General features: G+C 42.3%; 1 protein-coding gene across 5 annotated transcripts in view; it reads right to left on the bottom strand.

Annotated features, from left to right (window-relative positions):
• Nucleotides 1-15,864, bottom strand: part of LOC117369202 — a 126,173-nt gene that overhangs the window by 24,575 nt on the left and 85,734 nt on the right. For all 5 annotated transcript variants that reach the window (XM_033963613.1, XM_033963426.1, XM_033963794.1 and 2 more), the window contains 2 exons: nt 8,757-8,915; nt 1,963-2,110 (listed from right to left, as the gene is read on the bottom strand). In XM_033963613.1, the coding sequence (XP_033819504.1) occupies nt 1,963-2,110; nt 8,757-8,915 (307 nt within the window). The remainder of the gene's footprint in view (nt 1-1,962; nt 2,111-8,756; nt 8,916-15,864) is intronic.

The raw sequence follows: 15,864 nt of genomic DNA on the forward strand, positions 1-15,864 counted from the left end.
AGATCCTGCACTGGATGTTGTTCATGTTGTACACTGTATGCCATAATAAAACAATGATTTCAAATATCATGGTTTTTGGTTTTTTTTGCTTCTCTCCTACTAGAGACTCCAGCATTCATCTCTTATCTGGTGGCAACATTAATAATAATAATAATTTTATTCTTATATACCCCCAAAGCCATATAAGTTTGAGGCGGTTTACAGCAAGAGGCGCTGGACAATCAGTGAAGAGGTTACAATCAAAGTCAGCAATACAATCTTACATAATAAACAATATGAAAGCTAAAAGGTTCTTAGGGTTACAGGATTGAATAAGCAGTGCTGAGTAGATTCTTAGTTAACAAATCGATTGAACAGACTTGTTTTTAATAGTTTTCTAAAATTGAAGTAGGGTGAAGAGTGTGCGAAAACGTTACTAAGCCAGTCGTTCCATTTGCCTGCCTGGAAGGCAAGAGTTCTGTCCAAGAATCTTTTGTAGTGGCAGGCTTTTATTGTCGGATAGGTGAACAGATGAATTCTTCGTATGGGCCTAAGATAACTAGCCAGATTGAAGTGGGAAACCAGGTAAGTGGGGGCCAGACCAAATATTGATTTATAACATAGACAAGCAAACTTAAACAGGATTCGCGCCTCTAAGGGCAGCCAATGGAGTCTTTGATAGTAGGGGCTTATGTGTTCCCATTTTTCAGCCTAAAGATCAGTCGAACTGCCGAATTTTGAATGACTCTGAGTCTTAGAATGTTTTTTTTTAAGGAACCCAAGTAAATAATGTTATAATAATCGAGCAAGCTCAGGATGGAAGATTGAACCAGGAAGCGGAAGGATGGTGCATCAAAGTACATACCACACACTTTCAAACATATACAGTATATTAGATTTCTAGAATTGGTGCATTTTCAAGAGAAAAAAAAATAGTTGCTATGACTTAGGAATCACACCTTGTAGATCATGTCCTAAGAGCCAAGGATGTATGAACATTACCATTGATAGTAACATTTGTGCATTATCACCTGGATAAAAGGGGTGTTTTCAGTATTCAGTCACAGTAAATGTAATACATTTTAGTACACAGGAGCCTGATTTGATATTCATCATATTATCCACTTACATTAACTTGTGTTCATTTATAGCTTCAAGTTTCAAGTTTCAAGTTCAAGTTTCAAGTTTATTTAACTCTTGATATATCGCCTATTTAGACATTCTAAGCGATGTACATAATATAATAAAACATAGAAACATTAATATACTTTAAAAACAGCAAATTTCAATAATGACTAACAAGAAAGCGAGGAAAAAGGGGACAAAGTTACAATAAGGGCATAGGAAAAAAAAAGGGAAAAAACAAAAGGTTGGGTAAATAGTTACAAGGCACTCTTTATGAATATTAATTTAGATCAAGTAGATACATTAAAATTTTAGAGGTCATAGGCGTCCCTAAACAAATAAGATTTTAAAAGTTTTTAAAGGCTGAGGTATCATGTTCCATTCTAATATACTGAGGAAGGGAGTTCCATGCTTGTGGGCCTGCTACAGTAAAGATGTCTGCTCTTCTCGTACCGATGATTTTTAGAGAGGGGATAGTTAGTAAATTAGATTCAGATGAGCGTAAAGAGCGTTGTGGTTTATAGGGGATTAAAGATTTTGATATGAATTGTGGCTCGCTAGATGATAGAGTCTTAAAGATTAGAAATATAATTTTATACAATATTCTATGGTTAATTGGTAACCAATGCGCGTCAATCATCAGTGGGGATACATGGTCAAATTTTTTTGCGTTGTAGATAAGTTTAATAGCCGTGTTCTGAATTATTTGGAGTCGCCTTCGTTCCTTCTGAGTGATGTTTAAGAAAAGTGCGTTGCAATAATCGATTTTTGCAATGATAAATGAGTGTATTAAGATATTTATGGAGGAAGGATTTAGAAATTTGGAAATCCTTCTAAAACAATTAAAGTCACACTAACCTTCTAAAGGTGAACAAAGCACCGTCCCAACATTCTCTTGAAATGCATGGTAGGCTTGCTTTATCCCTTTGAAGAGGGATTCGGTGTAAGTAACCTGGAGGCTGTACAGGTCTCTATGGAAATTGAGTTCAGCTTGCAACGCATGTACCTAAATAGCAAAGGTCACAACAACTGCAATTAAGGTTTTTTTTTTAAACCACTACACACCCATACTTTGCAAACTGAATTTAACATTCATAATAAAGACAGGCTTTGTAAATAGGCTCCACCATGTAAATCTGTGAAAGAAATGACTGCGCAATTGTGTTCCTTTCTCTTGCAATTTCAGCTCTAAGGGCCCAATTGTAAAAATGGCGTGACTGACATGTAATTGGCGGCTGTTAATAACGGCGTCATTTACAAAATTTGGGTCTAAAAGTATAACATTGGCTTTTAACACATGTACCTAAATAGCAAAGGTTACAACAACCGCAATCAAGTTGTTTTTTTTTAACCACTACACCTAACTTGCCAATAAATCTGAGAAAGTAGTGACTATGCAATTCTGTTCCTTTCTCTTGCAATTTCAGCTCTAAGGGTCCCTGAAGTTAGGCAGCAGTAGGTGCCCTACCACCATCTAACTTAATTGTTTAATCAGCGCATTAATTGGCTGTGCCAATTAAAAACCAATTAAAACTCAATTAAAAAAAACAAAACAGAAGTGCCTAAGGGCAATTCCAAAAGGCCATCGTTATCCCTCTTAAGGAGGCGCCTTACAACACCTGCCATTATAGGCATGGTTAACGCCAGAAGTGCTTTTAAGCATTGTAAGGCGCCGCCATATGTGCGATTTTTGTGAGAGGCAGGCACTGGAAATATAGGCCTTTAAAACCCTGGCGTACATTTCCAGTGCCTACCTTTCACATAGTTGTGATTCTGCATGATTGACATGCAATAGGTGGCTGCCAATAATGGCGCCATTTATAGAATTTGAGCCTAAAAGTCTAACATTGGCAGTGGTTCTCCTTTGATTGATCCTATTATTAGTTTTCTTCTATTCCCTGCAAAAGAACTGTTTTCATTTTAAAATACTTTTAAACATTAAACGAGAAAATGCTTTTATTATAAGGCTGTTTCAGCTATACAGTATTTAAAAAAAAAAAAATCTCCTGACTTTTTATGGTGTAGTCATTAAGCAAAGTTGCTTACCTGTAAAAAGGAAGGCCAGCTTACCAATTAATCAAACCGGGCAGCACTTTCTGGGAGGGAGGGGGGAGCAAACAGCAGCTACAGTAAAAGCAAAGTAGATGCCGATTGCCACACAAACTCAGAAAACCATAAAGCATGTACCTTTTATCTGTTAAATATTTTAAAAGTATGATAATTATGCATTTTAAAGGATCATTCTGGGAGAGATTACAATATATTGGGGAGATCAAAATTTTAAAATCTTGGAAGGAGGACTAGGGGCTTAGCAGGTAATTGAAGAGGCACAAATTACCTAAGGCATCTAATATCTTTGCACTGGCGCTGATAAAAGATGTCCTCCAAAAACAGAAAAATAAATCAGACTCTTAAGTCAAAGGTATCATCCGCCAGCACCTGGATGGAGCAGTTCTCCCAGAGTGTAAAAATAACTAGAAAATATTTCTGAGCATGAGCATACCTTCCCACACACTGCATCCCAGTGAATGTGCTTCACTTAGAATACAATGTGATATAAACTTTTTTAAAGATGCGAGGGATATTTTTGTCTAATTTATCATCATGTTATTCTGTTACAAGGAAGCAACTCTTCTTTCTCAGCTGAAAAGTAGGATGAATCAGCTACACAAGTGGGTTGTCCCTAGCCAAGGGCTGCTTTTGTACATGCCATGCATAAATAACAACAAATCTTGTAACAATAGATTATTGGATATGAAACTTGCTAAGTCAAGCAGATTCAAAGCAAATGAAAATTGTTGCAGATCTGACAAAGTTGATGCAATCTAAAAACATAAGAAAAACCATGCTGAGTCAGAGCAAGGCCCATTGAGCACTGCATCCAGTCTCAGACAGTGGTTGGTCTGGGTCACAAGTACCTGGCAGATGTCAGAAAGTTGATCTTTTTCTCATAGTTAACTTCCAGGGGATAAGTGATGGTTCTTCCATATCTACTTGGCTAATAATTTTTTATGACTTCTTTGCCAAGAACTTGCCCAAACTTCTTTTGAATTTTGTGGTTCCAGGTCAGTAACCACCTGGACAATTCCCACCCACCAAATGCCACCTGGAAAATTACCTAAACAGTTTTCAACAAAAAAGACACCAAAAGGTTCCACAAAGCAACAAAGGAAAAATCCAATACAAAAATAGCACTGTGGAATGTATGTTCTTGATGTAAAAGTTTATTAAAAATAATCCCAAGTAAAAAGCTAACCCACGCAATACAAATAGTGTAATATCAATGCACAGTCTGTGTTTCGGCTATACTTGCCTTTCTCGGGGGTCCTATAAGAATATGTATATGTAAATATACATGGAATAATAATGTGTGTAAATTTCTACTGAAGGGTGAATGAAAATGATAGCTTATAAGTGAGAAAGTAAGTGAGTGAGTGGTGAAAGACTTGCGGAGTAAAAACACAAATAAACAAATGAGTGCAGAAAATTATTGATGCTGCCAAAAAGAATGTGTGAAAAATAATACAAGTACTACCAATCCAAAAGTGATGACTAAAAGTGAAGAAAATTGATGAATACCAGATAATAAAAAGCAAAGACTCAAATATTAAACAGATATCAAGATGTCAAAGTGTAAATTTGAAAGCTCAAATCATCAAATAAACTGTTACTTAGTACATACTAAACTGAAAACACCAAAGACTTGATTACACATAAGCCCCCAGCGCCTGACTATGCTGTCGAAGGCCCTCTGAGAGAGAAACCACTTCCTGGGATGCAAGGTCTGCTGATTTAGAAAGTACACCTGCACTTTCTCCACCCTGGCTATTTGAGCCACCAAAATGACCAAGAGATGGGCCTCTGCACACCAAAAGAGCAGGCATGCATCCAAGCTCAGCAGTGCATTCCTGATGCCGCCATGCCTATTTACATAGGTCACGTTGTCTGAGAAGACTGGGACTGCCTTTCCTTTCAGGGCGCTGCCCAAGCTTCGCAGAGCTAACCGTATCGCTCTCAGCTCCAAGTGGTTGAGCGACCATTTCATACAAGATGGGGACCACCGCCCTTGCAGTGTACATCCCTCGCAATGAGCTCCCCAGTCGACTTGACTAGTATCCGTCATCAGAACTGTCCACTGGGAGATGTGTAGTAGCGTTACCCAGGCAAAGACTGTGGCTCCAGCCACCAGTCCAGGCTGCTCCATGCCTTGCCTGACCACGGCAGTGGGAGGTCCAAGACGTCTGACTGCAGAGACCACTTTGAAAGGAGTGACTCTTGAAAAGGGCACAAGTGTGCTTTTGTCAAGGACACCATATCTATTGTGGCTTCCATGGATTCCAGCAGTTGAAGATACTGCCAAACTGTGGGGGCCAGCAGGTGGCAAATCTCCTGAATTTACTTTATGAGCTTCTGGATGTAAGACCCTGTCCTGTGCCTTTTCAAAACTGATTCTCAGGTATTCTAGGGACTGAGCTGTGATCAAGTGACCCTTCCTGAGGTTGACTACCAAGCCCTACGTACATAGGAGCTGGACCACTTGATCTACCACTGTTACTCCCTCATCGCTCAAGCCACGTAAAGATTTGTGGTAGTGTTGTTAGGCCAAAGAGAAGAGCAGAGAATTGGAAATGCTTGTCCAGAACATGGAACCTCAAGAACTTTCAAGTGGGCTGGAAAGATATGAATATGCAAGTATGCCTTTGTTAGATCCAGAGAGGCCAACTGAGATAATGACCGATCGCAATGCTTCCATGCGGAAGTGAGGAATCTTGACGGCTGCACAGACTGACTTTAGATCCAGAATTGGCCTCCAGTTTTCTGAGTCTCTTTAAGGAATGATGAAGTATTTGAATATCTGCCCAAGCCCCATTCTGCCCCCCACCATTGGGGGAACGGCCATTGTCCTGGTGTCATTGCTGTTTCTTGGATGCCATAAAGGAATGAAATCCAGACACTTGGGGATGCCTAGTGCTTGCAAACCTTTGGCTCTGGCCCAGAAATGTCCTCTGACTGGAAGATGCTTCCGAATACTGGCAAAACCACCTGGAGTCACAAAAATTTCTCCTATTGGACCCCTCACATTCCAGGGTCTGCTATCTGGTAAGGATTTCAGTTTATGATCCATTACACTAGCCATGAGATCATCCAGGTCCTTACCAAAGAGCAGCCATCCTTGAGTTTGCTCAGGGTCGCCTTAAAAGCCAAGTCTCCCACCCACTGCTTAATCCAGAGCATTCTGCGAGCAGAGACAGCGTAAGCAGAGACCTTGCTCAAGATCCTGAAAAGGTCATACAGAGCATCCGCAACATAGTCAACCCCTCCAAGAGGAACTGGGGGGTTAGTGCTGCTGTCAAGATCTGGAGCCTGGCTTATCTGAGTGGAATGCCCGAGCAATATAAGATGCTGCTACTGATGCTTTCAGTACCAACACAGCAGCCTCAAATTGTCTTTTGAGGACTAAGTCTATGCTGCGGTCCTGTGTCCTTGAGGACTATTCCCCCTTCACTAGGAAGTGAAGTTCGCTTTGTAACCTGCAACAACACTTTAGGTGTAGCAAACTGCTGCTGGAACTCAGCATCCATCGGGAAAGCTTTGCCATGGACTTAGCTACCCCTAGGGGCCCCTCAGGAACACCCTATTGATCTGTTAACATCTTAGTGATCTCTGGATGTAAGAGAAAACAGGTATTCTGTTCCTTGGTGCTCCTCATGAGCGAGCATTGAGCCATGGAGGTTTGAGGAAGCTCCAACTTTAATTCCTGGAGTATCTCCACAATTAAACTTTGTAGGCCAGAGGGTTTGAACAACCTACACATCCTTGGGTCATCTCCAAGATCCAGGACTGCCACTTGATTGTGGTGAGTCCCCCTTCCCCTCCTAGCTGGGATGCTGAATCTCCAAGACCTGAGGATCCAGAATGAGAAATTAAAGGCATGGACTCTGAACCTTCGTCCTCTGAGTCTACCAGCGCATGGGTCCCTACGACATCTGCATGGCTCTTTGGGTGGACTCTGTGCCTTTCGTTGAAAACCTTGGCACTATCTCCACCAAGGCCCTCATGGGGTTAGGTCGGCTTTTGCAATTTAAAAAGTCTTCATACATCATGTGTATGAATTCAGGAGCGAACCACTACCCAGGTTGCCCAGAGGGTCCTGGTAGGGTCTCCTGTGGTGGCTTCTGATGTTTGTCCACCAGCACCGCAGACACAAAGTCTGCTTTCTCTGACTCCTGTTGGAATTTCTGGTCCAGAAAACACTCCAGCTGAGCACACAAGGCACCAGACACATAAAGGGAGGTGAATTCTGAAGTTCCCACCACCATCACACACACTGCATGGCATGTGGAACAATGACTCCCTTCAGACAGGCATCTGCTGCAAATCCGACATGAATCTGAAGTATCTCCACCTGAGGAGTCAATCTATACTGTTTTCTGTCAAAAATAAATAGTATTGAGGCAGGCGGAGGCTTTTAAAACAATATCAGGAAATCCAAGATGGCCCACCACAATAGTGATTCTAGCGCCTAAAACGGCCTGTGAAGGAAAAAAAAAGCAAACTCAAAACATGCCAGGGAGGGGGTTTTGTTTCCCCATAGGCTGCAATAGCTTTACTCACTATGCCAAGCTTCTGTGCTAGAGCTGCATAGGGAAACCTCTGATCAGAAAAAAGAGATTTCTGCCTCAGACAAGCCTTCAGTCCGACAGATGGCTTGTTTCTTCAGACTGCTGTCTAGTTCTTGTCATAGAACTGAATCCTCAGATTCCCACCGGAGTCGCGTGACATTTTCAGATTTGGGTATTTTTTAGTTTTGCTATTATTTAGTTTATTTATTTGCAGATGTGCATGTAATGGTGTTATTCGCATAGGTGCTTGATATGCGGGCTACAAATGTTTTAAATAAATAAATAAATTTTTTTGGGGGAATGCAGTAAGCTGCCATGGGAACCACTCAGTCTGTGCTCAAGCCCACTGTGGACAAACCTGGGCCGAGATTGTTCCTAATACGGACCCTGAGTTCTGAGAAATACTGATGCAGATTGACCCCATAGGAATCATGCGAGGCATGTGTCTGTAGGCACGGACCTCAGCCCTGAAAAGTCTATATCTTCTCGCAGCCAGAGATGCCCTGGGATGACTGAGATACTCTGCAGAAATGAAAGTCTCCAACTGAATAATAAAAATCCTTGAAATAATAAAGATTAAACTCGAGCAGAATAGTCAGGCTTGTAGGCTCCTTGCTTGTAGAGAGTAAGACTGAGTAATGAGAAGTGGAGCATGAAAACAAAACAGTGGGCTCTCTACAACTCTTGCGGCTAATGATGTTTTAACCCACTGGTTAAGACTACCAGTCCAGTTGCACAAGAAGGTATAATTTCAAACAGTATGGCATATAATATGTGGGGGGCTTCTGGTTGAATGAAAGGTTTACCTTTGTAACACCAATGAGTTGAAACACATAGACTTTCACCTAACCGAAACAATCTACCAGTTATTTCTTGGTGCAAGCTGGTAGACCTGTGGGTCTGAGCAATTTTCCTCCTTTGCAGATAAATTGTTTCTGATTAAAGTGAACAGAAAAACTGGCAAAGAAAAATACTGTAATTGAAAATAAAGTTCACAATTAAAAAAATGTAAGCTGCAGAATGCCCTACCTGCTGCATTGCCATTAGCCTGGAATAATTAATTGCTTTCACAAATGCTTCAGCTGCTCTTCTAGCCCGCTGTTGAGGGGCACCCTTGGGAAAGGCTGGCAGTGTTGCAAGCATATTCTCCACAGTGAATTCTTGACTTACTGTGTGCTCTAATTTTGCCTGCAAAATATTTGTCCAAGTGAGTGATAAGAAACCAGAACAATATTTTAATTAAAAATATTCTCAGAATTTTCAGTATACCAGTAGAAACAGTCTTACAAGGATTAATTTGCTAATATGTCAGGCATTAAGAAATTAATTTTATAAGCCATTTCTACACATAAAACAGCAGCAGCTGCCTAAGAAGCAGCTGAGATTTGTACACCGGCTTCCTATACAGAATCACATTTGCCCTAACGGACAGACACCTAACTTCCCTGATTCTCTATCCGGTGCTCATATCACAGGGGCCAGTTACAGAACTGTGCCTGCCTGATCGAGAAATCCCTTGCCATCAGCTGATTGTAACAAGGAAAACCCCTACCATGATCAGCTGAGTGTCCGTGGCAGAGGACCCCTACAAGTCCCACTGAAATCTGCAGGAGGGATGGCCATGCCCTTCTGCTTCCAACTCCCCTGCCCCAAAGCAACCGGGCAGGAGGGATACCCACTCCCTCCCGCTCCCAAATCCCTCCTGCCCCCCCCTTTCCCGGAACCGCTGACAGCCCCCTAAAGCCCCAACTTCCCCCCCAGAACCGAGACCCGTGAACCTGAAACCTCACCGATACCCTCCTAGAGCAGGATAACCCCCACCGACACTTCTAGGTTTACCCCGACAACCTCCCCCAACCTCCACCCTCCTTGTACCTGTAAGAAGAAAGTCCGACTGGAAGGCTGGAAGGATGCTTACACCCTCCGGCTGGCAGGCCCGTCAATCTAAAATGGCAGGCCTTCCCTATCCCGACTATAAATTCTGGATGCACCGGGGAAGGGCCCAAGGCACTAATTGGCTCAGATGCCTAAGGCCCCTCCCATAGGCCTCTCCATTTTGGAAGATGCCTAAGGCCACTTAAGCTCGCCCAAGGCCACTTCCAGGTGAAGCCATGCCCACACTAAGCCTTGGGTGAGCCAAGGCATCTCCCTCATCAAACACCTACAGCATAGGCAGACTGCTTCTGGGTTTTGGGTTGTTTTTTTTAACGTACATCTCAATTGGCTTCTAGACAGTGGTAGTTCGCCTACCACTGCCTACAATGGGGCTGCCCGTTTATAGAATCAGCCTCTTTATGTGCAGAAATGCTTAATAGGTTTGTAAAATTGCCTAGGATATATAAGTGTAAGCTTATGCACATATTCTCTATATATGAATAAGTTTTACTGATTTGAGCAGACGTAATCCCACAGTCATGTTTTTACAGTTATGTGCATATTTTGTACAATATGAAAATATGCTTCAAAGCTAAGTACTTCTGGGTCGTATCTTTCCCTGAGGAAATTTTATACAGTAATGCATTTATGCATATATTGGGAGATTAGGCTCTTACCTTTGCTAATCTGCTTTCTTGTAAATCCACACTCTATTCCTGGACTAGTGGGCTATTCTCCTATAGTCGCCAGACAGCTGGTAAGCTCATTATACAGAGTCTTGAGCCCCTCCCCTCTTACCTCAGGACTGCCCTCCAGGAATCCAGTTTGTGACAAAGCAGCCAGAAATACCTGTAGAGGCCAAAGGCCAAAGAAAGGGGTACAGGAATACTCCCCAATCAATAAGTCTAATCTGCTCATAACATGAAACCAGAACAATTTCTGAACAATTGAAATAGGAACCTGAAAAATAAAAATAACAGTGCTATAAAGAGACACAGCCTGCACTGACGGAAGGGGGTGCTGGGACTAGAGACCCCCAAGACAAAGTGCTAAACACATACAGATGGAACTCTTAGAAAGTCTGGTCAATAAATCAGAAATCCAGCTTACCAGAACTTGTAAAGGCAGACAATTGGCAAATCAGCAGTTTCCAGGGCGGGTTCCAGGAATAGTTAGCAAAGGTAAGAACCTAATCTTTCATTCTTGTACAATCCCACCCTATTCCTGGACTAGTGGGACGTAACAGAGCAATCCAGTAGAGTTAGGGTGGGACTGATGAGCCTGCTGCCAAAATGGAGGAACCAAAAGCAAAATCCTGCTTGGCCGCCACATGGATCTGCGCCGAAACTGAATAAGCTGACAGTTTGACAAAGACTTTGAACATGTCATACAGGGCATACGCCATGTAGTCCACCTCTGAGATCAGAAAGATGAGATCCCGGATCACAATAGTGTCCTGATCGTGTCAGAGCTTAGAATGATATGCCCTGACCACAAATGAAGAGGGCATTGTTGCCTTCAGCCTGACAGCTGCCAAATCAAAGGCACGCTTGAGGATAGAGTCCACCCTGCAGTCCTGAACATCTTTCAGCTCCCCCCCATCACTGGGGAAAGATGTGAGTTTTAGTAACCTGTGCCACCAAGGAATCAATTTTCAGAGAGCAAAACGCTGGTTAAAGGCATCTGCCTTTAGAAAGAACCGAGCCATGGCTCTGGCACATTTCAAAGGGCCATCAGGCACCTCCCAAATGTCTGTAAGAATCTTGACTATGTCCGGATGATCAGGAAAAGAGCATTCAGCAGTGATGGATGGAGCAACTTCCAGCTTCAACTCCAGAAGGGACTCAGAAATCAAATCAACCAGATGAGCGGGTTTAAAAAATCTCTGCACTGTGGGATCTTCACCCAGCTCCTGATCTTGGAGATCTTTAAAGGCTGCAACATCTCCCGCAGTGGTAGTGCCAGCCTGAATAAGTAAAGGCATGGTTAGGATGTCTTGGTCAACCACAGCAACTGTTGGCACACTAGCTTTAGTCACCACGGGAGAGCCAGGCACAATCCCTGCATCCTGGGAAGGAGGGGCCTCCCCCTAGCAGGTGAGGACGCCTGCGGAGGGGTGGCTGATATCAGTTTCTTTTTCAAATAAGCCTGATGCAACATCTGCCTTTTGGATAAGATCAAGTGTGTAGAATGTTAATAAATTTTGAGGAAAACCTGTCATCTGCAGCAGGAGTCGTCTCCTGCAGACCCTTCTTAGCATGCTTGGAGGACTTATATGAGGTTTGCCCATCGAAGCGTGGTTGTACTTAACAGAAATGACAACTGTACCTTTCTCGAGGCCCACGGTCAACTTTTGCGGGTTCCCCCAGACAGAATCAGAAGCAGGACCTTCTTCAAAGTCCACTTGGCTGCTGAAATTTCATTTCCCTCTTGCACCATAGTTTCAAGTAGAACACACCTGCCCTACAGATAGCCATTCACCGCAAATAAGGCATGAATCCGAAGTATCCTGCCTTGGGAACTCCATCTGAGTGGCTTTCTTGCAAAAACAAAGCTTGTAAAGGGAAAAAATAACTTTAAATTCCAATCGAAAAAATCCAAAATGGTCATCGAGCAATTTTCAAAAGAAAATAGATCAGGAAAAGAACATGAACTGCCCCAAAAGTGGCAATTTTAGGATTTTAGAGGTGGAGGGAACTAGGAATAAATCCCAAACTGCCCAAAAACCACTTTTAAGGACCCCAAAATTGCTGTGACAAACTGTCAGCTCTGTACTCACTGTGCCATGCGGTGCTGTGTACTGCTGCAGGGTAAGCATGAAAACTGGACTGCTGGTCTTCTGACTGCCCCACCGACCCCATACCAATGGCCGGAGACATCCACCACCACCGGACACCCATGCGGATGTGCCTTGGTGGAGGGATGCAGTTGGCTCTAATCATGGGCACACCTCCAAGGAACCATGCAGCCTGTGCTCAGACCCACTAGCGGATGAACCTGGGGTGAGCCAGCTCCCAAGGAAACAATCAAGTCAATTATATCATCTTCTGTTAATTTGTCGGCTCTAGTATCTATTAAGTCTTGAATATCCCTAGATCCATATCTTGAAAGCTTTCCCCATCTACCTTTTTTGTCAAGTCCACGATGCCTTTCATAATTTCTTTGACTTACTCTGTGGTAATGACAGTGAACTTCTTTACACATTCAGGCCAAAGATTCTTCCAGCACAAATTCACTGTCTCTGGCTTAACAGCTTTCAGCGCTCTTTCAATAACACTGATGGCATCAGCGATAGTGAAGTCCTTCCATGTTTTCATGATGTTCTCCATGTTAGAGTCTTCTTCCACTGCATAGACAATCCTCTCCATTGAATACCATATGTGTAGTGTGCCTTGAATGTCCTTATTACCTCCTGGTCAAGGCTGGATAAGAGATGTGTTGGGGGCATGTAGACGACCTCAACACCCTCAGTGTGGAACTCATGTCCAATAGCAGCAGAACCTTGAATTCCCTTCCCTTACTGGCAAGTTATTTTCTTACTTCAGGCACAAAATACTGATGTAACTACTCAAGGAACAGTGCTCTCATTGTCCAAGCTTTCTTGTTGTGCATTCAGTAAACATGAAACTGGAACTTATCTTTTCCTTTCAAGGTTTGGGTGTTTGTAGCTTTATAAAGCAGTATAGTCTTTATCATATGGTCTACTGCATTTGCACAAAGCAGCATGGTTAGTTTATCTCTTATAGCCTTGAAGCTCTTCTTTGCTAATGAAAATCCTCTGTGGCATACTATACCAAAATAGAATGGTTTCATCAGCACTGAATGCCTGCTCAGGTTCATATCCCTTCTCATCAATAATTTCCTTACAGGTGGTAGGGAACTCTCTAGCTGCCTCTTGGTTGGCAGATGCTGCTTCTCTTGACACCTTCACATTAGGTAGGCCATACCTGTGCTAAAATTTATCAAACCATCCTTTATTGGCCTGAAGGTCCTTAGATTGTGACAATCTACCTTCCCTTTTCTTCAAGTTATCATACAAGGACTTTCCTCTTATAAACACAGCGTCTACAGGAATTATCTTCTTGTAGCAATCCTGCACCCACATAAATATTGCAGTTTCCACAAGAGAGAGATTGCTATCTCACACAACATGTAATGTCTTTGCACCCACCTGTTTAGCTGCAGCAACATCTTCTCGGAATGACTTTTCCTTCTTCTTTATGTACCTAACGATAAATTCATTAATGCCATAATGCCGAGCATATCCAATAATTCAACCTTTTCTGGTAAAGTCTTCACTTTTTTCCCCTCTTGGGAGCAGTTTTGGTAATACTAGGATAATAATCGAAGTTGTGAGTGACAAACCCGCAAATATGGAGGAAGAAGTATACATATACTCATGTAACTTAGAACCTGTGAAACATGGGTAAGCAGCCCAAGTAGGCACAGAAACGTGGTTCAAATATCACACACCACAAAAAAAATGCAGATAATGCCAAAAAATCAGTATAATTAAATAACAGCTCATAATTATACAGATTCCCAAAACCCCTTATAAAGGAGCACATTGCAGCAAATCTCAATAAATTTTTATAATAAGATTTATGTTCAGTCTTTATCAAACAGTACTTTGAAACTTACCCCCTCTTTTATGAAACTGCAATAGCTCCCGACGCTCATAGGAACTCTATGAGCGTCGGGAGCAGCGCGGCTGTGCTAGAAGCTCCCTGTGCTAGAAACTGCTATCGCAATTTCGTAAAAGGAGGCCTTAGCTTGTTGAGGTATCAGGCAAACATTTCCAAGATGTGTCTGTATAATTTTATCTAAAGTGCTGCTACACAAGATTATAACAGATCATTTTCTTCTTGTTTGGTTTTCAAGGGTACCAGTGAGTGACAGCCTCTGTTGCAATAAGATTTTCTTTAATGTGCTTATTAATGTGGATATTTTGATACTTTCTAATAAGGCAGTCTAATAAGGCAGTCTGAGAAAGTGAAAAATAGAACAGGGCCCTCATTTGTCCACAGCCAGATTAACCCCCAAATCATCAGCTATCTTTGAAAACCATAAAAAATGTTACTACAAAGTGGTGATGCATCTGGACCTATGAAAAGGAAGTCATCAAGATCACGAATGACATTTTATACTCTAGAATGCTCAACAGCTTCCCAATAAAGAAACATGGACAAACAGATAAAAAATATAATTACAGGACCCCGTTTGACTCAATAGTATAAGAACATAAGCACTGCCTCTGCTGGGTCAGACCAGAGGTCCATCATGCCCAGCAGTCCGCTCTTGCGGCGGCCCATCAGGTCCAGGACCTGTATAGTATTCTTCTATCTATACCCTTCTATCCCTTTTTCCTTCAGGAAATTATCTAATCCTTTCTTGAACCCCGATATCGTGCTCTGTCTTTTATCACACCCTCTGGAAGCTCATTCCAGGTGTCCACCACCCTTTGGGTGAAGAAGAACTTCCTAGCATTGGTTCTGAATCTGTCCCCTTTTAATTTTTCTGAGTGCCCTCTCATTCTTGTAGTTTTTGAAAATTTGAAGAATCTGTCCCTCTCCACTTTCTCTATGCCCTTCATGATCTTGTAAGTCTCTATCATGTCCCCTCTAAGTCTCTGCTTTTCCATGAAAAGAGCCCCAGTTTCTCTAGTCTTTCAGCATACGAAAGGTTTTCCATACCTTTTATCAATCGCGTCGCTCTTTTCTGAATCCTCTCTAATAACGCCATATCCTTCTTTAGGTACGGTGACCAATATTGGACGTAGTACTCCAGATGTGGGTGCACCATCGCCTGATACAACAGCAGGATAACCTCTTTCGTTCTGGCTGTAATACCCTTCTTGATAATACCTAGCATTCTATTTGCCTTCTTTGAGGCCGCTATGCACTGTGCCGACGGCTTCATTGTCTTGTCCGCCATTACCCCCAAGTCCTTTTCTAGGGTACTCTCTCCCATTTCTAGCCCTGCCATCGTATAGCTGTACTTCGGGTTTCTGTTTCCCACAAAGGTTGTCTCTAGAAGCCTCACAAAGGTTGCAATAAAAGTCTTAATAAAGGAATTAAATTCACCTGCTCATAGTGTTCCATGTTGCTCCCTTCTATCCCTAACAACTAATAGAATTAGGAATATAAGTACAAGATAGAGGATAGCCAGGGTGCCAATGCACAACATTTATAAGATATTTCTTAAATGGTTCAAAGTGCACATTTGGCAAGCATTTGCAGAATCCTTTTACAAACTCATTAAA

The sequence above is a fragment of the Geotrypetes seraphini genome, chromosome 1 (assembly GCF_902459505.1).
Source record: "Geotrypetes seraphini chromosome 1, aGeoSer1.1, whole genome shotgun sequence".
NCBI classification, from domain to species: Eukaryota; Metazoa; Chordata; class Amphibia; order Gymnophiona; family Dermophiidae; genus Geotrypetes; species Geotrypetes seraphini.